General features: G+C 36.8%; 3 protein-coding genes across 3 annotated transcripts; 1 reads left to right on the top strand and 2 right to left on the bottom strand.

The window, feature by feature from the left end:
* The first annotated feature begins 844 nt into the window (after nucleotides 1-844).
* Nucleotides 845-5,853, top strand: LOC137749390 (uncharacterized). Its single transcript, XM_068489481.1, has 5 exons — nucleotides 845-1,125; nucleotides 1,855-2,862; nucleotides 3,646-4,553; nucleotides 5,165-5,221; nucleotides 5,490-5,853. The coding sequence occupies exons 2-5, from the start codon at nucleotides 1,896-1,898 to the stop codon at nucleotides 5,733-5,735; spliced, it is 2,178 nt and encodes a 725-aa protein (XP_068345582.1). The 5' UTR covers nucleotides 845-1,125; nucleotides 1,855-1,895; the 3' UTR covers nucleotides 5,736-5,853.
* Nucleotides 5,854-10,625: 4,772 nt separating this feature from the next.
* On the bottom strand, nucleotides 10,626-12,112 carry LOC137708965 (uncharacterized mitochondrial protein AtMg00810-like). Its single transcript, XM_068448120.1, has 3 exons — nucleotides 11,971-12,112; nucleotides 11,749-11,866; nucleotides 10,626-11,628 (listed from the first exon to the last, which is right to left on the bottom strand). Exons 1-3 carry the CDS (start codon nucleotides 12,110-12,112, stop codon nucleotides 10,626-10,628), a joined length of 1,263 nt encoding a protein of 420 aa, XP_068304221.1.
* Nucleotides 12,113-15,962: 3,850 nt separating this feature from the next.
* Nucleotides 15,963-17,187, bottom strand: LOC137749317 (F-box/kelch-repeat protein At1g15670-like). Its single transcript, XM_068489408.1, has one exon. It carries the CDS (start codon nucleotides 17,044-17,046, stop codon nucleotides 15,985-15,987), a length of 1,062 nt encoding a protein of 353 aa, XP_068345509.1. The 5' UTR covers nucleotides 17,047-17,187; the 3' UTR covers nucleotides 15,963-15,984.
* Nucleotides 17,188-23,193: the final 6,006 nt, after the last annotated feature.

Below are 23,193 nucleotides of genomic sequence, written 5' to 3'. Positions count from 1 at the left end.
TTATAGTATGACTTATACTCAATATGATAGCGTGGATTATTTTAAATGATGATGAATCACAATTCCAATGTTACAAGAATTTCAATATAGTAGTGAAAAGTAGCAAAGTAATAAAAAATATACTAATACATGATAGGCGGAATAGGATTTTTTTTTCCGTCTGAATGATAGAATAAGAGCATTTTTACTCATATAATATTTGATATGAAGTATAAGTAGTATGAATATATGTTGAATATTAAATACATATAATTTTCTCCAAAGCTAAGGTGCATATATAATATATATATATATATATATATATATATATATATTATATAACTGTAGTTTGCAACTGAACAAACGAATTACTTGAATGGGGTCATCTGCCCTCAGTAAGCCTTCATTGGCTCCGTCCATGCGAGGCCAGCTTTCCGTTGTCCTGCGGATCGAAGGCTGTCGAACATTTCAAAGGATATTCCTTGCAGCATAATTCAAATGCTTATGGGTACTGAAATCTGAGTTAGAAATAGGCGACATCAACATGATAGAAGTTTTGACGATTAAATCGGACACGGTTGTGTCCCTAAATGATTATTCATGGTGTAAATAGGAGTTAAACGTGAACGACTGCTCGTAAGATCTAACAAATAACGGAATGAAGCTTGAATATGCAATCGTCCAAAATAAAAGACACTTGGAACCACTTGCGGAATACTCGCAAGTTCTTACAAATGAGGATTTGCGGGGCCAAGATAATCAGAAACATAATACAGATGGAGGGCCATGATTGGCTGTGAGAACCCACCGACGCTGCATTGGGACCCCGAGCGTACAATTTTATTCAGCGTAGGTCAGCTGCTAAAAGACCCCCAGACCAAGACACAGCAACAGCCAGAAAGGAGCAAAAGCTTTGAAGTAGTCCGTGCGGCAGAGAGTACACACCCAGCCCTGCTTCCGAATCCGTTTACACGAGTTGACCCGCCCGCGCGATCGGACACATAACAACAATCTCTCTCCGTCTCTGAAACCTCTCTCGGCCATCTTCACACTCACTCACTCTGCAACTTGTGCTTCTCTCTCTCAAGAAAAACCGTCGAGATCTTGGAGGCGCAGCTTCAGAGGCAGAGCATGCAGCAAATCCATGTAATTTCCCTCTCCTCTGAAAGCTCGTATTTGCTTACCCAATCTTCCAGAAATAAAGAAAAATGCGTATCTTTGAAATCTTTCTTTATATGTATGTGTGTGTATATGTATGAATTTTAATATTTTCGTTGGGCGGTTTGATAGGGAATGAGCTCCGAATTAATTGCATGATTTCTTGGTAAGTAGTAATCAGTGGATCTTTTATGGTCTGTTTGGCTGCCGAGAAAATGGAGCGAAAGAAAATGAATCAAGTCTCTCAAGTTAGTGAGAATTAGGATCGGAGAAAATTTTAGATTCAGCTCTGACCTTATAGTTGATCTTCATCGATAACTTCGAAGACCGTGAAATTAATGAAAATTTTTGGGATCTTGATTTTTTGTTTTGTTAATTTTTAGTAGAGAAAAATAAGCATGCTTGAATTAGTTGTAATTATTTTCCTGTATGTTCTTGTTGGTTGATTGTGATTACAAATTACTGGGATGCTATTTTTAGACATGCATATGGATGTTTAATTAACATAGAATCTGCGTGTTTATTTCGGTTTTATGGTGAAATGCTGAATGCAGTTACTCCGTTTGATTGCTGAGAGCGCCAAGTAACGCTAAACGGATTAAAATTTCATTCTGTGAGCTATATAAGATTTTAAAGAAAATTACAAGAGCCGAGGGAATTCTTTACTTATTCTTGTGTATAGAGAAAATCAGGTTTCTTTACTCTTAATTGCTGCAGAGACCGAATTAAAAAGGAACTGATGTTCTTCGAAGAGAACGATGGAGGAAAGCACTAGAGTGGATTATAAGTCGACGAGAGAAAGTGGAAGTTTTAAGTCTACATTGTCAGGAAGATCCAGTCCTCGAAATTCTCCTTCATTTCGGAGATTGAATTCTAGCCGTACTTCACAAAAAGAAGGTAGAAGTAGTGGAGGTGTGCAGTGGTTTCGGAGCAATCGGGTACTGTTTTGGTTGTTATTGATTACTCTTTGGGCTTATCTTGGAGTTTATTTTCAGTCCAGTTGGGCTCATAGCAATAACAAGGATAACTTCTTGGGGTTTGGAAATAAAGCAAGGAATGGGAAGTCAGACAATGAACAGAATCTGCGGAGAGATTTGCTTGGCAGCGACAGTTCTGTGGAAGTTAAGAATGGGACCACTGAAAATCAGGTGGAAGATGGTAAAAGGATAGATGTGGTTTTAACAAAAAAAGATAATGAAGTTTCATCTCATCGAAGCGCAAGTCCAAAAAAGAAGAGTAAAAAAGGAGTTCGTAGTCTTCGTGGTAAAGGGAAAGGTAATCAGAAGAAAGCAGTGCAGGTTGATGACCATGAGACAGAGGAGCAGGAAATGGACCTTCCTAAGACAAATACTACTTATGGGATGCTTGTTGGTCCATTTGGCGTTCTAGAGGATCAAATTTTAGAATGGAGTCCTAAAACGCGGTCTGGAACCTGTGACAGGAAGGGGGACTTTGCACGTCTTGTTTGGTCTAGAAGATTTATATTAATATTCCATGAACTTTCACTGACTGGGGCTCCACTTTCTATGTTGGAATTAGCAACAGAGCTTTTGAGCTGTGGAGCCACAGTTTCTGCTGTAGTTCTTAGCAAGAAGGGTGGCTTGATGCCAGAGCTAGCTAGGAGAAGAATCAAGGTGCTTGAGGATAAAGGAAAACAAAGCTTCAAAACTGCTATGAAGGCAGATCTCGTCATCGCCGGGTCAGCAGTGTGTGCATCATGGATTGGTGAGAACCATTTTAAGAAATTCCAAGTTAATATATTTGCTGATCTCACAAATTTTGAAGTGTATAACATTAACTATCAATACCTCCATATTGTTTTCAGTGACCTGATGTTGTATTAACCTCTATAGATTTTGTATCTAACGTTGAGTGTTGTGCTTGTTTAGTTACGGATATCAGTACCTTTTTAGCCTCTTGAAGTACAGGTTATACATGTAAAAACAGTATGCTTTCCCATGGAGATTAGTCAGTTTCTTGTAGAATTTTTTGATAGGATTATCATTTAGCAACATGTTAAAGAGTGATTTCCATGTAAATAGTTACAGCACTGTATGGATGGAACATGTATTGCCCAAATAATTTATTCTGTGTTGGAATTATGTGGTTTTCTATTCACCAACTGCTTACCTCCGATACTTCATCCACTTTCATGCTAATTGATGCAGGAAATATGCATGTTTTCTGTAATTAAGACAGTTTTTTTCTTTTTTCCATTCTAGGAGATCAATGACATTGACTAAGTTATTAACCTGATGAAATAGCCATATTATGCTCTGGTTTTTCTTGACCTTATAAGGATGTGTTTATGCATCATTACATTTGGAAATCAGTATGCCCTCAGTAATTTGTAAATACATAAATTCCATCTTTTTAACACCTTATTAGTTTATTTTGCATTGATGTGTTTTTCTATTAAGGTTTTCTTAGACTAAGTGACATTTGTCTGATATTTTGGAATTCTTAAATTTGTAGCTGATTTGATTTGGCTTCGTTTGCTTGTATCAGATCAATACATGGATCATTTTCCAGCTGGTGCAAGTCAAATTGCTTGGTGGATCATGGAAAACCGGAGGGAATACTTTGATCGCGCGAAGGTTGTGCTTAACCAAGTGAAAATGCTGGTTTTTCTATCAGAATCACAGTCTAAACAATGGCAAGACTGGTGTGAAGAAGAAAAGATTAAGCTGAGGTCTCCGCCTGTTGTTGTACCACTCTCTATTAATGATGAACTGGCCTTTGTAGCTGGCATAGCTTGTTCACTTAATACTCCATCCGCTAGTACTGAGAAGATGCTCGAGAAGAGGCAGTTATTGCGAGATTCAGTCAGAAAGGAAATGGGGTTAACAGATAATGATATGCTTGTGATGTCTCTGAGCAGTATAAACCCTGGGAAGGGGCAGCTCTTGCTTCTTGACTCAGCACGCTTGGTGATCGAAGAAAAACCTGCGAAAGATGATCCGAAGATAAAAAATCCAGTACATAAGCGCCAAGCCCGCTCTACCTTGGGTAGAAAACATCACTTGAGAGCTTTGTTACAAGAATTGAATGATGATGGAGTATCATCAAATGAATTGTCACTGTCCAACGAATCTGATGTCCAGTTGAATGAACCCCAGAAGAAAATTTTGCAATTACGTAATCTCTATACCTCTGTTGATAGTACAGGTGCTTTGACTTTCAATGCCACTCATATGAGGAAAGTGTTGTCAGATAAAGGAGGAACACTCAAACAATCTGTTAAATTTCTTATTGGTTCTGTTGGATCTAAGAGCAATAAGGTCGTTTATGTCAAAGAACTTTTGGGATTCCTATCTCAGCATTCAAACTTGTCAAAGTCAGTGTTGTGGACTCCGGCAACCACACGTGTAGCTGCATTATACTCCGCAGCTGATGTTTATGTCATGAACTCTCAGGTGATCCATCTTCTTAGTCTTTTAGTAGTTTATGTGAACACGCATAACTGCTCCTAAATTATACTTGTTATTATGGATTTTGATGGAGAAGTCCCATGTCATAACAGAATCAACCATTCATGTTTGTATTGGTTGTTTGAATAAAAATATTTTGTGAGTCTTTAGTTTTTAATCTGTAACACAACTGAGACAGACACGTAACGATATGGTATCTTTGACAGTATTAAGTGAGAACACCGGATAGATTTCAGGTCCTTATAAACCATGTGAAAGTGAAACTACTGTCGATAAATGTTATGAAATGGTTTATTTTGATCTCTATCTGGATATCATTTTGTTTTATTACATTTGAGGTCTTTGCAACAAAAAGTTATTACCTCTGTCCACCGTATGCACAAGTTGTATTCATGAATTCCATTGGTTATGTATGAACTAGGCATACCACCAAATGTTACTGTTCTGTTCAATATGTATGTAGCGGTTCCAATTTAGTGCGTTTGTAACCCATTTCTCATTTCAGTTGAATTTATAATCTTGATTTATGCCTGTATGCATTTGATCAATTATTCTATATCATTTAGAATTAACACAGTTTGTCAAATGGTGCACAGGGACTGGGAGAAACTTTTGGGAGAGTGACAATTGAAGCCATGGCATTCGGTCTTCCGGTATGACATTTTATTCCTCATCCCACTTGGATGATAGTTTTTTTGTACTGCTGCTAACATTTAGTCTCGCTAATCGAACCTCAAATATGCAAAGGCATCTTGAAAACAAAATGGTGTTTTTTAGCGTTGTATGCCTTTTTCCGGTTTCTCCTCGAAAACAACAGAAACAGTTATAAAAGATAAAGCCTCTTTTGAAGCAAAATGGCATTATTAATACTGATCTCGGTCGTTTGATCAAATATAATTCCTATGTGTTTGTTTTGATCAGGTGCTTGGAACCGAAGCCGGAGGCACAAAAGAGATTGTTGAACACAATGTAACAGGTCTGCTTCATCCTGTGGGGCATCACCAAACTCGTGGCCTCGCCGAGAATCTCCGGTTTTTGCTTAAGAACCCAGTTTCGAGGAAGCAAATGGGACTCAAGGGACGAGAGAAGGTAGAGCGGATGTACCTAAAGCGGCACATGTACAAGAAATTTGTAGACGTTCTCCTCAAGTGCATGAGACCCAAGTAACACAGGTACCGTTAAGATGACATTTTCATTCTTTTATTTTTAGAGAATGCTGTGAGTGGAATTAATGGAAAGTATGTTACTCTGGCTAATCGATACATATCGAGGATTGATATTTTGACGAAGGCGTGTTACGTGACGAGAGAGATTTTAAAACGTGAAGTTGGGCAAAGCAAAAGAACGTGAATTTGGAGCCCGGGGCGAACTTCTTAGAGAACTTTTTTTTTTCATTTTTTATGGTTAATGCTACAATTTGTTTCCACAAATTTTATACAACTGGTTATATGTTGGAGTCACTCGTGATTGTTTCTGGCATATTTGCGAGAAAAGAAGAAATCAAAGAGATAAAAGCATGCCTGGACAATCGACATGGCCTCTGTATCCTCCAGCCAGGCCACCTCCACAACCGCCTGTGACGAGGAGGTTACCGCGGCGGAAAACCACCTTACACTCGTCGCGCTCTCTTGCCATATCAATACGTCTGTTATTGGGGCAGCCATTTTAGCTTCGTAAAGGTAGTCCAAGAAATAAGAGACCCTGGGCACCACCTCCTCTTTAGAAAGCTTGGCCGGCTGGGATGGCCGGTTCTGAAAGAAATGCCCTTGGAGAGTACATCTTTGATTTGCCAATTATAGACAACGCAACGGTTGAATACGTGTAGAACAAACCAAATATAAAACTATGAATAAAACTTTATTAATTGAAACGAAAGAGAACAATACAAATTTACCGAGGTGACTACATAAGCCGTAAGACTATAATGCGACTAAATTAGTTTTCATACTAAACTACAAGCTACATATATATTTATACAGAACAAAACTTAAGAAACCCTAATTCACAAGGGTTAGGCCCAAGCCCAAACAATAAAATAAATAACTAGTTTTCCAACACCCTCGACGAACATGTCGTCAAACTCATGGCGGTACACAACATGAGTTTGCCAACAAGCATATGTGGATACAAGCTCTGTTAGGTATGATAAGACAAACTTCGTTAGGCAAACACAAGAAGACAAGCTTTGTTAGACAGACAAGGCAACACAAGCTTCGTTAGGTGGGCAAGGAGAGTTTTATTAGGTAGACAAGACAAGCAAGCGATTCAAGCGAGCAACCAAACAATAAACCAATTTCAAGGAAAGGGATCTGGTTCTGATCCCTTCCTCCTAATCCACCAAATTAAGGAATTCGTGCCGTTAAAATTTGATCCAACGACTACAAACAAGGGCTTACTTTAAAAGTTATACTAATTTCAGCCGTTGGATCAAATTTAAACGATACAGATTCCCTGATTTGGTAGATTAAGAGGAAAGAATCCAGAGAGGTTCTCTTTCCCAATTTCCAACAACCAAGCAAGCAATTTCCAAGCAATTAATAAATGGATAAGGGTAGTGAAGTGGCAAATTACGACAACCAAAATCAAATAGCAAATTCTGAAACTTTATTGATTGAAACGAAGAGAATTTTACAAATTCGTCAGGCAACTACATAACACATAAGATTACATTGTGATTAACTTAAATCCTATATTAAATTGCAAACTATATTTATAAAGAAAGAAACTTAAGATATCCCAATTCAGATGGTCTAGGCTTTAATCCAAACAATAAAATAAATAACTAATTTTCCAAGGTTTCCCAATTCATGGATTAAAGGTCTTGCTTGCTGCTTGTTACTGTGTTTCTCTCTTCCATTTGGATTTCTTTTCCTTTTTCCCTTTTTCATTTGGAAACCTACTCTTTATTTTTTAGCTTCCCATTTTCATTTGGATTTCTTTTCCCTTTCCCCTTTTTCATTTGGAAGCCTCACTCTTTATTTTGAGTTTCCCCTTTTCATTTGGATTTTTTTCCCTTTTCCCTTTTTCACCCTTTTTCATTTGGAAACCTTACTTTTTATTTTTTAGTTTACCTTATTTCATGTGGATTTTCCTTTTTTCATTTGGATTTTGTTGTATAAATCAGCACTTAAAAGGCTGCTCTTTTATTTAAACGAAGTTTTAGGCATGATCTTTACATATCTATAGTTTCAGCATGTGCTTTAAAGAATAAGTCTAAACAAATTTCTTATTTCAATAAACTAAAATTATGTTGTTCCGCAGCCAACATGTGACAATAAAATAGATTTATGTCTTTAAAATACAATTTTCAGTTATGTGACATAACTATTTTTAATTCAAATTGATTAGTGTAATATTCTTTAAACAATAGCTAAGATGTGATTTCTTTTTTTTTTTTTTTTTTTTTTGAACAAAGATGATTTTAGTTAAACAAAAAAAACAAAAAAAAAACATTTTTCTTTTAATAAATCCCTGTAATCTTCTTAATAGTGATTTTGCAACGAGAAAGATTGTTTTTGTAACCACAATATTATCATAGTGGGTATTATTGGTGCAATAAATAATGGAAAACGCAAATTAAATAACTCGTCTTTTTGTTTTCTTTTGCTGTTTTGGGCCTGAGGCTGGATTATTTAGTTTACGATAAATTAGAAAGATCAAAATTTGTAAATAAATTTGTAAATTAAATGATAGATAATTAATAAAAAATATATATATATATACGTTAATTAATACTTAAGTAATAATTCAATTATCAACAATTATATCATTTGATTTACAAATTTGGTCTCCCTAGTATTTAACAATATTATTTAGGCTTTTTAGCCAAAATTGTCCATGAGATTAACATAACTCCTCACTTTGGTTTGGTCCCTAAGATTTTGAAATCGATATAAGTGGTCCCTGAGTTTGTGCACTATCAATTATTTTGGTTCTTCCGTAAAGATCTCTATTAAATAAGTACCAAGATGCCAAGAATACTCTCAATTTAATAAACAAAATGAGGGTATTTTTGTCACTTTATTCTTACTTAATGAAGTTTTTTTTTTTTTTTTTTTTTGTACAAAATGACCAAAATAATTAATGGTAGACAAACTAGAGGGACCACTTCTATTGATTTTAAATTTCATGAACCAAAGTGAGGAGTTATGCTAATCTTAGGGATCATTTTGGCTAAAAAGCCTATTATTTAATCAACATTTAACCTTGAACCAATAATAGACCTAGTCTATATGAATGCATATGACAAACTTACTTGAAGTGTTGTCTTTGATTTTTCTTGACATTCTTGAGATCAAAATCCTTAGACATTTAGACTCAACAATTACAATGAAAATTGATACTAGTCTAAGCAAAATACAGACACGTGCGTTTTGTTAGGATTGTCAATTTTCCACACTATCAGTGTCTGTAATTGTATAATTGTATTCCTGGTTAATGATATTCTTCGTTTTATTTTATTAATGAAATACTTTTTATCTTAAAAAAAAAAAGTTACAAGTTTACTATCGTTCATTCAGGGCCATTAATATAAGGTTATGTGAATTAAAACTCTCTTCATATGACCATGTATTAGTAGCCTAAATATTGTAAACGAGGGTGTCATCTTGATCATCATCATTCTCCGTCTCTGTTCTATTTTCTTGGGGCGGTCTTCAGTCCTGTGGCTATAACCAACACGACAAGTCGTATTCTTAACAACACCTCCAATCCAATTCTCTACCTAAAGATTTTTCAGTGTACACAGAACATGATGTGATACACTACGTATTCAGTGGTGAAATACTTGTGTTAAAAATTTAACAACTTAAAAATATAAAATTTTCTCTACTTATATAATGAAATGTGATGTATCACCGTGTTTCACGCATAATGAAAAATTTCTCGTCTGTACTAGGATAGTCACCTTCTCTTTTACAGCATTTACAATTCATAGTAGCGCTAGGGCCAACTTTTGGAGAGATTTTTCACTGTGACCGAAATACGGGATGGTACACCACGTGTCACTAGACAAATGGTTAGATCTATGTGTTAAAAAGTTAATAACTTAAAATATAAAATTTCTCACCATTTATATAAAAACACATAGTGTACACCATCGGTGTTCCAATCACAATGAAAAATTTCTCTAACTTTTGCATCCCTTGGAACATTGTACTGGTATCGGCAACCCGAATTCGAGTGACCTTGTATCGACAAACTTTGCATCTCGGGTTAAGAAGCTCACTGTGAATTCCCCCAAATACACCACCTTTTCAGAAGGTTTGGGGAGACGGCTGGTTTCTGGCCCTGAACCTTGATCAGTTATGGTTTCACGACTTTTTGCTTCTTTTTTTTTTTTTTTGTTTTTTTTGTTTTTTTTTTTTTTTTTGCCTGGCTCTTTCTCGGTAAAGGTATATTTGCTGCTCTAGGTTTCTTAGTTTTTGTGGGTCAGTATCGGCTTCTTTAATGATATTGGAGAGTGGTGCTTCTTCTCCGGCGAGTGGTGCTCGTAGATTGGTCATGGTCATGCGAGGGATGTTGGGGAAAAATTTTAGAGTACACAACTCTAACATAAGTGTTGGAGAAACAAAATAAGTAAACAAAATAACTCACAAAATATTACGACACACAAACTATCAAGGACACTCTAGAAGCAATGACATTCACTCACTTTCTAGAGACAAACTCTAGACCACTCACACTCTTACAAAGCTACTATTTCTTCTCACTCTCACTTGGTTGCTTGATTATAAGCTTACTTGGTTGCCTACTTCTACTTCTTGATTTCTTGGTTGGTTACTTAGCAACACACGCACGCACACACCTATTTATAGGTGTGGTTTTGCCGACTACAATTGCCCACCGCCATTGGGCTTTGTATGGCAGCCACACAATTGTACAAGCTGTTAGGACTTTCTTGCACATTATTATACACACACACACTCACCAACTTAATAGGATAATGCTAGAATTATCTAGCATATTGATATGCCTGCATGATGCACTGACTTTGGTGCTAGAATTTTCTGGATTTGTGTAGAATGGGCTAGGGTTGGTTTCTTTTAACACTCCCCCTCAACACCAGCTCATTCTTTTCTCCATGCTAAGTTGACGACAAAACTTTTCAAACTTGCCGGTACTCAAACCTTTAGTGAACAAGTCTGCAATTAGATCATCTGTATTGATCTGTCTCAACTCAATCTCTTCTTGCAGGACCTTCTCTCTAATGAAATGGTAATGTACCTCCATATGCTTAGTTCTCGCATGGAAGACTGGATTTTCTGCCAAGCGAATTGCCGATTGGTTATCATAGTACAATGGTACTGCATAATTCACTGGTTGATGTAAATCATTCATCAACTGTACCAGCCATGCATTCTCTTGAGCTGCCATTGCTGCTGCTCTATACTCTGCTTTTGTGGTTGACAGAGACACTGTTGGTTGTCTCTTGTTGCACCACGAAACTACTCCATAACCAATTCTGAAGACATAGCCAGTGGTCGATCTCCTGGTGTCGTGATCTCCTGCAAAATCTGTGTCACAATAGCTAACCAATTTACCATCTTCTCCTTTCTTGTACAAGAGACCATAGTCAATTGTACTCTTTACATATCTTAATATTCGTCGAACCGCTTCTAGATGAGGCTTCTTTGGATTTTGCATGTATCGACTCATCACACCAACTGCATAAGAAATGTCAGGTCGAGTCAAAGTCAGATAAATCAAACTACCTACCAATTGTTGATACATTGTTGCATCTTCCAAGTCTCTGGCTTCATGTGCACACATCTTGGCATTAGGTTCCACCGGTGTTGAGATTGGCTTGCATTCAAGCATCCCAAACTTCTGTAACAAGTCTTTTGCATACTTTTGTTGATACAGAAAAATCCTTTCTTGTGTGCGATCAACCTCTAATCCAAGAAAGTGCTTGAGTTGTCCAAGTTCTTTCATCCTAAACCGAATTGACAAATTCTCCTTTGTTCGATGAATTTCTACCTCATCATCGCCAGTGATGATTAAGTCATCCACGTACACCAACACGACATCTAACTTTCCTCCATTAGCTTTAACGAATAAACTGGAATCTGCATGTGCCACTGAGTAACCACTTTATGTTAGAAATTCTGCAATCTTACCGTACCAAGCCCTTAGTGCTTATTTCAGACCGTAAAGTGTTTTCCTTAACTTGCACAATTACTCGGGATGAGCTTTGCTTTCAAAGCCCATTGGCTGCATCATGTAGATCTCCCGATCTAACTCTCCATGCAAGAAAGCATTCTTCACATCCATCCGGTATAGATTCCAATCTTTATTAGCTGCAAGTGCAAGTAGAACTCGTATGGTCGTAAGCTTTGCTACTGGACTAAACGTTTCATCATAGTCTAGTCCATACTGCTAAGAGAAGCCTCAAGCCACCAACCGAGCCTGTACCTTTCAACTGAACCATCAGGACGGTGCTTTATCTTGTACACCCATTTGCAGGATACGGGTTTCACATCCCTTGGCTTTGGCACCAAATACCAAGTCTGATTCTGCCTAAGTGCAGTGATTTCTTCTTCCATAGCTCTTACCCATTCAGAACTCTATGATGCCTCTTCAAACGCCTCAGGTTCTTTTGTTGCTCCATCAGTTATGGCAGCGTTGGCATATTTAGGATTTGGCTTTCGTACTCTTGTTGACCTTCTTAGTTGTGATTGTGGAGTTGATACTTCCACTTCACTAGGTCTAACTTTTGTGGTTGTTGGTACAAACCAGTTTGCCAATGACTCTTAGGTACTTCTTACTTGACATCGTCACCATCAAGCAATTCCTCAAGCTTATCTGGACTCGATTGGATTTGGGCAGCTTGGTCTCCCATTTTCTCCTACAATGTATCTTCAACTTCTCTCGAGTCAGGTAACTCCTCATTTTCTGAGCACCACCAAGAAGATGCTTCAGCGTCCCATTCTTCCACCATAGCTAGAGACGCTATGGCATCCCAATCATCTTCACTTTTCTTCTCTGAGTTGGCGACGTTACTTTCTGCAACCTTTGGAACCAACAATCCTTCGCCATGTGGCCTTTCTTTCCACAATTGTAGCACTTTCCCTCAAATCTTTTATTATTCTGGGACTAACCACGGTTGTCGTGATACTTCGGAGCTCCCCTTGGTCGAGAACTCCCTCCTCTTTGATGACTTTTTTCCTTGTCACCATTTCTTTTAGATCGACCACCAGCATGCTGCTTAAAGCTGCCTTTACTTTTGGTGTAGAGCGCTTCCTCCTTACCTCTTAACAAGACCCCTCCCATTTGCTTTGCCAAAGCTTCTTGATCAACAAGCAAATTCTCAAACTCAACAAGTGATGGTTGGGTTGGCCATCCTTGTCCAGTGGCAACGAAGCCTCGATATTCTGGTCTCAATCCATGGATAATTATTTCTTTTTATCCTGGATTCTACAATGGCAGCACTGGGATATAATTCAGAAATTTCACGGCAAATAGACTTTACCTTGTGGAAATACTGCGCAATTGTCATGTCCCTTTGGGCCACTGATAACAACTCGTTCTCGAGAAGCTGCAGTCTTGTATCGTTCCTCTTTGAAAAGAGTGTGGCGAAGGTGTCCCATGCTTCTTTTGGTGTCTTGGCCTTCCGTATGTGCTCTAACATGTCATCTTCAACTGTAGTTTTTAAGGCAAACATGGCCTTACCTGCCTTGATCTTCCACTTACTCAAAGCGCCGCTGGTGTCTTCTTCTGGCTACATAACTTCATTACCGCTGACGACATCCCAAAGATCTTGGCCTTGTAGGTAAGACTCCATACACGTCGCCCATGTGTTGTAATTTTTGTTGTTCAACTTTTTTATTCCTCCAACAACTTAAAGGTTTCCCATCATGTCGGCAGAGCTTCGATAAGCCGAACAAGATTAACGAATAATCTTGCGAAGTACTAAACTTCTCACGATTCTCAAAAGCTTCAATAGAGACGGTCCCTAATCGTACCACTCTGATACCAATTGTTGGGAAAATCTTAGAGTACACAACTCTGACACAAGTGTTGGAGAGACAAAACAAGTAAACAAATTACTTGTATTAACTCACAAAATATTACAACACACAAACTATCAAGGACACTCTAGAAGCAATGACACTCACTCACTTTCTAGAGACAAACTCTAGACCACTCACACTCTTACAAGACTACTATTTCTTCTCACTCTCACTTGGTTGCCTACTTCTACTTCTTGATTTCTTGGTTGGTTACTTAGCAACACACGCACACACACCTATTTATAGGTGTGGTTTTGCCGACTACAATTGCCCACCGCCATTGGGCTTTGTATGGCAGCCACACAATTGTACTAGCTGCTAGGACTTTCTAGCACATTATTATACACACACACCCACCGACTTAATAGGATAATGCTAGAATTATCTAGCATATTTACATGCCTGCATGATGCACCGACTTTGGTGCTAGAATTTTCTAGATTTGTGTAGAATGGGCTGGGGTTGGTCTCTTTTAACAAGGGAGATGGAGGAGATCGCGGCGGAAATCGGTTGAGATGAAGAAATTATAACACAACGCAAGGGTTTACTTCTATTGACATTCCATTCTAATAAACTAAAATAACGTTGTTCCGCAGCCACCAAATGACAATAAAATACCTTTCTGCAAATGATTTGACTTCAAAATTCAATTTTGGTTTAATTGACCTAACTATTTTTAATACAACTGGATTAGTGTAATCAAAGAGACAATAGCTAAGATATGATTTCTTTAAACAAATATAGCATTTTCCTTTTAATACGACTCCTACAATCTTCTCAATTGTGATTCTGCCAACGAGGACAAAGATTGTCTTGTGACCACTGTATTATTATAGTGGTATTATGGTGCAATAAGCAATGGAAAATGCAGATTAAATAACTCATTTTGAGGAGCTATGATTATGAGGACTTCTTTTACATGAGCTCTTGGATTAATCTAACGATAGCAAAATTAATGATGTTAAATAATCTTGTTATATTTAAAGAAAATGAAAACACGTGAACTAAGTAAAAAAATTAGGGTTCACACTCATCCAAGGTTTTAAAAGATGCTAAGCACTAGTCCGGCGATGGGCTGGGACCTAGCGCCTAAGCGGCTAGGCGGGAGCTTAGACAGACTAGGCGGATTTAAGTAAATTTATATATATATCGTATAAATAAGTGTCTGCTTATTCTTAAAATACATAATTTCATTAGGATACATAAACTATAGAATAAACTGACATATAGATTATAAAGTATTAAAACATAATGAAAACATGGGGCTTATGATATGTTTTCATCTAAGTATTCAATAAGTCTTTTACAAAAAAAAACAAAATGAAAGTTACCTATTTTATATCTAAGTAAGAGTCGCAACCTAAGTGAGTACTTAGGCGGGTCTGGACGGTTTAGGCAGTCTAGGCGGATGCCTAAATAGGTTTAGGCGCCATTTTTTTAAATTTTCAAATGACAAGAGATTAATCGGAAGGAATTCGACGACTGAGTAGTTGCAGTTGTCAATTTCGAAGACGATATTTGATCGATCTTCAATTTCCAGGGATCCTAATTTCACGAGCAATTGTGATACTTTATGCCGCTAGTTGTATTTTAGTTGTTGATTTTGTCTTCCCTCTGATTTGTGTACCTTTTTCGATTTCCATCAGATATGGGATAGTTCTGATCTTCGCCTCCACCTTTGACCACAACTAATTACGTACTGAGCTTCGGATCTCATCCTTTCCATGCCTTTTCTTCATAGCTTGGATTTGAAGTTGGCTCATTTTGTTTAGGTATAATGGGATTATACAACCTCATCAGTTTTGGAGAGCAGCCATATGAGTTTCTATAGCAAATTAACCAACAAAAAAATTTCTTTAAAATTAGGGTAAATTACATTTTACCCCCTTAGTTTTAGAGTTTATTACAATTTCTTACAATATTTTTAAAACATTTCAATCTCTTACATTTACTACTATTTCATTTCAATTTCATACAACCGTTAAAATAGTGATGTGGCAAATATAAGGCACATATTTTTTATGACGTGGCAAATAAAAATAATTAAAAAATCAATTTAAAAACAAAGCAAAATTAAAATAAAGTGAACCCCACCCAAATTTGCTCCTGTTGTCCTGTCATCGTTCTTCCAACGCCCAAATTTGTTCTTGTTGGATTAATAATCGCCATCATTTGTATTTGGTGTCAATAACATATTTAAAACTTTTCAACTTAGTATTACGATTTAATAATTTTTTTTTTATTTGTACGAGAGAATATTATATACGATTTTAATAAATATCGAGTTTGATATCGCTTATCAAGCAAAGCACATTCCTCTATAAGTTATACACATACAAAAGGAACTTGACAGATACTCATTTTTACAAATTCAGGGGACAAGTAACTAGACTTCTAGCTTGGACTCATACCTCCAAATAACAACTTGATTGAACATGGCCCGAGTACTTGTGAGGTGTCTCTAGTTTTGTCCACGTGTAATCTTCCAAATGCAGTACGTAAGCCCTGTGGGGCTCACCAAACCCAGCACTCCCTATCACTAATACTTTACCCTGCCACGCTGTCACGCAATCGGGATTACGCACCTGAGCTGGCAACTTGGCCACGAATTTCCACGTGTCGTGTTTTTGCTGTACCACATCATCGCCACGACACATGTACATTGTCTCATCGTCACCGTCCACACATGTCCGTGGACAAGTGGCGACTTGTAAGAAGCCCTCTTGTACTTGATTCCACAGCCACGTGGAAATGTTGAATGTCTCGGTGCTCCTCTCGAAACGTCCTTGCATTTCAGTGCAATATCCGCCGATGACGTGGAGCTTGCCACCCTGGAAAATCGCCTTACATTCGTCACGCTCTCTTGCCATATCAGGCAACGGAATCCACTCGTCTTTTGCCACGTCATAAGCCATTGATGACCTCAACGCATTCTTCTCGTCGTCATGTCCGCCGGCAACATACACCATCTGCTCCGAATCCGCCGCGCACCCAAAAAATATCCTGCCACCACCCGGCATGTCAGTCCCGCGCCGCCACGCTCCGGACACAAAGTTGTAGATAAACACAGATTTCGAGATCGTCCACGTAAGCGGGTCCCAGCCACCCATCACCACCAAATCGGACCCAACTGCTGCCAATTGGCAAAACATGGGTAGCCCATCGGCAAAATGGGCAAGGAGAGGCAACTCGGACCAATTACCCAAATCCGGTTCACAAATAGTGAGCCGGTAAACCGGGCTATCCGGACTCTTGAAGACACCATGGTTTGAGACCACATGGGCTTGAACCATCACAATGAGTCTTTGGCTGCGGCCAGCAACCTTCCTATGCTGAAGAAACTCCGGCAGCTCAACCTCCGCCTTCCACCCTTTACACACCGATACCACTGTCGGAAACTGGTCGTATTCAACATGACTTAGACAGTCATATGCTATATCATCCGGCAGGCCAGAAATCAGCGCCATGGTACAAGATTTGGTACCAACAAAAAGCAGAAACTTGGTATGCAAAAACAACAGAGAATTTGACGTATAAATTCTGAGAGACGGGATTTTTTGAACCTGAAATATTGGGACTGCTTGGAAGGGAATTTTTATAGTGTTTGATTGTTGTGAAGAAGGGAGGGTCCTGGTTTAGTGTTTAATGTTTCCTCCAACCGGTTTTATTGTATTTATATATATAAACATAAAGTTCTAGACAGAAAGGTTTGGTCGATTTGGACAATTTAATAAGGCCTTTGATATTGTCAATTTTCACATTCCCATTAACGGACTCTATGTGCCAGCATTAATATTCTCCTATATTTTAATTTAATTAATTTATCATCATCTAACAATTGTCCCCACGCAACATTTAATTAGATTATAAAAATGGAAAAACACTATGGATTAGGAAATTGGGGTGCCGCAGTCGGTATCTTCTTCAACGTAGCTTGCAGGGTTTTCTTGTCTTCATTCACAAACTTTGGAAGTACATGCAAATGATGCCATGTGGAAGGGAAAATTGCCAAACAATATCAAAATTGAGAAAATTCAAGTCCATTTTGCATGTTATTGAAAAATATATTAATACATTTTTTTTTTCTTTACAAAGGGGACCGGCTAGTGACTTTGTCATGGCGGTCTATCTTTTCGGGGACCAGAAAGACTTATAGAGGTATTTCAGCCTTCTCCTGGCCACTATCGTGCAATTCTCCAGCACCAGGACGTGTCATGTGAAATACAAGCCTGAAGTTCATCCCCGATCACTAGACCATCCTATGATGATTATATGGAATACATGATTGTGTGTGAAAGCCTACTATGTGCATCGTAATGTACGCAAGCGCCATGAGGCCATTTCAGCATGACCGCCCAAGCTAAGAATGAGAGTCTCAAAGCCTACGTGAAGCAATTCCATGCGGAATTGGTAAAGATCGAGAAGTCGAACGACAGGCTCGCTACAATGGTCTTCAAACAGGGACTCTATATCCACTCGCCTCTCTCCCAAAAGCTGAAAAAGAAGAAATATGACTACACCATGCTGACGAAGTGCTTTGATATCGCTGATGACCTCATCGATTCGGAGATAAACTCGGAAAGAGAGCTCGACCCGGATCACGATAGGAGGTCCAACCGAAGAAGAGATGATCAAGATACCCCTCCCTCTCCTCGTCGGAATGACAAAAGAGGATGTAAGGATAAGCAAGCTCCACCCAAGCAAAATGAATACACGACCTTCCTCTCGTCAAAAGGCTCAAACCTCTTCCTGACCATTTGGCCAAGAAAAAATTAAATGAATACTACTCCTTCCACCAGTGCACTGTTCACACCACCTAAGTTGTCACACGCTCAGGATCAAATCGATGAGCTACTCGATTAGGGTCATTGCTGGAAGTTTGTCAAGAGCAAAGCCATGAAAGAGGAGTCAGCTGAGAAGAAGAATCAAGACAAGTCCAATCGGTATGAGCTTAGTGCCCGTTGGTAATTGTTCGTTTTTATTTTAAGTTTTTTCGGTTCGGAGATAAGTAGAATGAAATGTAAGAAGATTATAAAAACTAAAAACCAAAATTTATTTTAATTATTTTCATTTATTCTTCATTCATCTATTTCCGCTTATTCTACCACCCTTCTTTGGCTCTCCTTTTTTTTTTATATATATATATATATTTCCACTATTTCAAGCACAAAAGGTAAAATTAAAAACAAAAAACGAAATGATTACTGAACAACTGCTTAACACATCTTTACCATTAGTATTTCACAAGGTCCATTCCAACCATAATAACAATATGGTATGGAAGTGACGGATTGCCTTAGTAGTTAAAGCTTTTCTACTCAACTCACTGCGTTCCAGATTCAAACTTTCCTCCCTCCTCTTGATTTAGATTGACGCAAAAACGTATTAAAAATAATAATAATAATAATAATAATAATAATAATAATAATAATAATCAACCACGAAAATTTTATTAGATGAGTATTAAAAATAATAATAATAATAATCAGCCACGAAAATGTTATTAGATGATTAAAGAACATGTGAATTTCATAGTCGTTCTCATGATTCCCATATGTGTACCAACTTAAAAACATAAACACATGGTGAGGATATGACTAGGAAAGCAATGTCGGTTATATTTTAATTAGAACCGATGTAACTTACTCAAAAGACGGTCATTACTGGCAGAGTAGATGCTAGATTGTTTATGATCGGCCAGCAAAGTATGCTTGTGCATGCAATCATATTAATACTTGTAATTTCACCAAATTGAAGTCAAACGAAAGCATTGCAACATGTTGCGGCTTTAAAATATAAAAAAATAAAAATAAATAAAAAGGAAAGTTTGTTAGGAGTCAACTTGTTAGTTCATCATTCAGTCTCGCTTCTGTGCAAAAATAGCATCAGAATATTCAGGACATCTTTGGATTATGTTCAAACCTGGACAATTTTTCAAGCCATTCCCGTACGTCAGGGCCGGCGTTTACAAATTAGTGCTGTTAGCATCGAAGTGTTGTTTTACGCTAGAATGTGTGAGAGATTTTGTGTGTGTTTATAGCATCAAATTTTAGTGACGAGTCAACAAAATAAGATGGAAGGATTGAGTCAATAGACAAGCATCAAATTGGATAGAATAAATTGAAATCCATTAGTATCTCGGAATTAAAAAAAAATATATAGAAAACCTTTAAAGTTCAATTGATAATAATGTGAAGAATCTGAATAACAACTCCAAGATAAGCCTTGTATAGGTATCAAACCCTAATCTAGCGGTAATTGGAAATCAAGTGAATAAAGGAAATATAAAAATAAAAAAAATTGGAGAAATGGAAGCCTAATCCGTATGGGAGAAGGAAAAATAAAATTACCAAAAACTCAAACTTTCGCAAAACTATTCAAGCAACTTGAATTTTCGAACAGTAAGCCTTTCCATATTTTATCACAAAATACTATATGCTTGAACATGAATTTCCTTTCATGCGTCATCTCTTGCCAATGCTCGATCATTTCATTTTCTTTAACTTTATCCACTTTAATCAACCCCCATCTTGTCCTACATCATTTAGTTTAGTATTATAGCAGTTTTACTCATGTGTGAAGCTTAATGAATATACGTTTTTCAAGTCACCTAATATGTGAGAGCTAATATGAGTTAAGAACGTGTGTTTATAACATCAACTTTTGGCTTGACTGTAGTGAAATGATGTCTAGCATATCAAAAACTTATCGTGCGTTGTCTGTCTTTATAAAGACTTGAGCTACTCTCTATTAGTAATTAATTTTAAAGTAAAATCTCAACTTCCTTTCGGCAGCAACAAGAATACTTCATAAAAAATTATGAAACCTCTGCAAATTGTGATGGATTTTACTTTCCGATTCTAGGTAGGATGTCATTATTTGATTACAAGACCGTGTGCACAAGGAATCATATATATGGAAGTTTTGGAAACAATGAGCTTCCGTTCCATACAGATGCCGTTATTTGGTCGCAAAACAATGTGCATTTTTGGTTTATAAAGTTTTTTTTATAGGAGAAACGGTAGTGGATTTATAAAGCATTTTGTTTTTCAATTGGATATGTGGTTTTCATATAGCATTTTGTTTTGAAATTAAATATGTGTATGTTTTCTCTTAGTGTAGATAATATCGTTTGTTTAAAAAAAAAAAGTGTGAAGGCTAACAATATGTCAATATAACTAGATGTGAGACTATCTTGAAAATAAAATACTATCATTTCGGTCTTGCTTATACGTACAAGAGAGACTATCATGTTATAAGTTTAGTGAAGGAGTGACGTCTTTTGCAAGTTATCAAAATATTATGCAAGGTTTTGTCCCAATGAGCGTTATCTTTCCAATTGGTTGGATATGGTTATGTGGGTAAATTTTGTATAGTCTTTCTGTTGCATTTTCTTGTTTGTTTAAGAAAACTATAGTAATATTCATTTTATAAAAAATAAAAATAAAAAAAGGATGTCTTTTTGTTGCATTTGAAAGTACTAGAACGGTTCACATGTTCGTTTATATCAGAACATAGGATTGAAACAAACTTGCAATCCTATTAGCAGCAACGGAATATAAAATCAATTGGCAACACACAATACACACCCATGTAGGATTAACGAGGTAAAACCCACCACTATGAAAATCTTCCAGCACTTTGCTAGGCAGAAAACAATCCACTATAAGTCAAACAAATACAAAATGGACATGACATAAACTAGATCTTACTAGACATGTACTAGAAGGCAGTTTCATCCTCCGCAGCCTTGCTACTTGAGTATGCAACTTGCTTTCTCCACATGAAATTCCACGAAACTGGTCGCGGTTGTCGATTACTCCAACACAAACTTTGCACAATACTTCTCAAACGCGTAAGAGATCCGCGATCACACAATATGAATGATATAAATGATTTAACACAATAAATCAATTACGAGAATCACAAGAAACATTCTCATATTGATATTAAGATTAAAGCACAAAGTAGACCATGAATGATTTCTCAATTTTTCTCTAAAAAAAACCTCTTTGCAATGTTATGCTCTCAGTGTCCACGCAAACATGCGGCGGCCTTAATGCGCGCGCGCGCACTCATATATTTATGTTGCCTCTTATTTTAACCTAGCATGCGGCTACAATACTAATGGGTTGCACTAACCTAATCAATAAAGCTTTATCAAATAAACACACTAAAATTACCAATTTAAAAGCTACAGCCCATTGTATTTAACAACATTAGTTAATCAACATTTAACCTTCAACTAATAATCGACCTAGTATATATGCATGCACATGACAAACTTACCTAAAGCAATGTCTCTGGTTTTGCTTGACGTTCTTGAGATCAAAATCCGGAGATATTTAGACTCAACAATTACATATGAAAATCAATCCTAGTCTAAGAAAAATACAGACACGTGCATTTTGTTAAAAATTACCAATTTTTCGCACTAACAACATTTGTAATCATGAAATTTTATTTCTCGTGAATGATGTTCTTCGTTTTATTTGATTAATGAAATATTATTGCCTTAAAAAAAAATTTACAAGTTTACTATCGTCTATCCAGGATCATTAATATAAGGGATATGCGTATAAATTCCCTTCACATGGATATGTATTTGTGGCCTAAACGCCGTAGTGCGACAAACTCGTTAAGATAAAGTCCTCAGATTACACAGTGTGTCTCTACATCTTTGTGTGTCTGTATAAATATTAGATAATATGTTGTATGTGTAGCGCTCATCTCAGTAGATAACACGTAATGTTTGTCTCTACATTGTTCACCTCATTGATTGCATGGTCCATTCATCATGATCCATATAGTATATATTATTATCCAAGCATTAACTGATTAATAAGTTAATATTACACTAGCTATCGGTTTGGACTTAATTCATAATTTTGTGTTTTATATTTTCATCCAAATAAAATCCTTACCAGCTCACCCAAACTGAAATTGTTTAGCCATTTAATATGATTGCCATCAACATGTCTTTGTTTATGGACAACGTTGTATTTGTTCATTTGTTTGGTTATAGGCAGATAATTTGAAGGGAATTTTTATAAGATTAATATTTTAATGATGACCTAAAATGTCATTGATTTAGATCATTAAATATTGTGAAATCGGCCAGTTTAATGTTTTATTAACTTATTAACTTATTAGCGCCATATTACCTTATTACTTGATCAGCAATGAGCACTACAACAATTTATACGTCACTTAGTACTACGGTCTACTGGTATTCTTTTCACTTATAAATGAGAAGTTTTAAGTTCGATTCTCATCAAAGGTTAATTCGAACTACATTATCGATAGCCTATTATAAGACTTAGTCTACATCTCATCTACACTCAAATTTAATTCATTTAGTTGTCTAATGGTTACCTCTCACGATTCAATCATGCATGTTGGTTTTACGATCACATCAAACAATTGAAGGCTTGATGTCGACAATTATATATATTTATACAATATATTAATCACGGATGCAATTTTAACACTATATTTCGAACAATAATTACATAACGACAATAAAATCAATAGCAAAAGTTCATTAGTTTTGATTGATCCACTAAATTATACAAGTAATATTGGCATAGAGAAATTAAACTGGACCGGCACTT

The sequence above is a fragment of the Pyrus communis genome, chromosome 11 (assembly GCF_963583255.1).
Source record: "Pyrus communis chromosome 11, drPyrComm1.1, whole genome shotgun sequence".
Lineage (NCBI taxonomy): Eukaryota > Viridiplantae > Streptophyta > Magnoliopsida > Rosales > Rosaceae > Pyrus > Pyrus communis.
The sequence above is the reverse complement of the archived record's forward strand: the minus strand, read 5'-3'. Positions and strand labels throughout refer to the sequence as shown.

Bases quoted from the DNA above. Each gene is read 5' to 3' on its own strand.
- LOC137749390 (XM_068489481.1), top strand. From the start codon at position 1,896: ATGGAGGAAAGCACTAGAGTGGATTATAAGTCGACGAGAGAAAGTGGA. The intron at 4,554-5,164 runs GTGATCCATCTT...AATGGTGCACAG, and splicing joins TTTATGTCATGAACTCTCAG to GGACTGGGAGAAACTTTTGG. The intron at 5,222-5,489 runs GTATGACATTTT...TGTTTTGATCAG, and splicing joins CCATGGCATTCGGTCTTCCG to GTGCTTGGAACCGAAGCCGG.
- LOC137708965 (XM_068448120.1), bottom strand. From the start codon at position 12,112: ATGGAAGAAGAAATCACTGCACTTAGGCAGAATCAGACTTGGTATTTG. The intron at 11,867-11,970 runs GTTGGTGGCTTG...TTGCACTTGCAG, and splicing joins AGTTGAAAGGTACAGGCTCG to CTAATAAAGATTGGAATCTA. The intron at 11,629-11,748 runs GTAATTGTGCAA...TGCAGATTCCAG, and splicing joins GAAAGCAAAGCTCATCCCGA to TTTATTCGTTAAAGCTAATG.
- LOC137749317 (XM_068489408.1), bottom strand. From the start codon at position 17,046: ATGGCGCTGATTTCTGGCCTGCCGGATGATATAGCATATGACTGTCTA.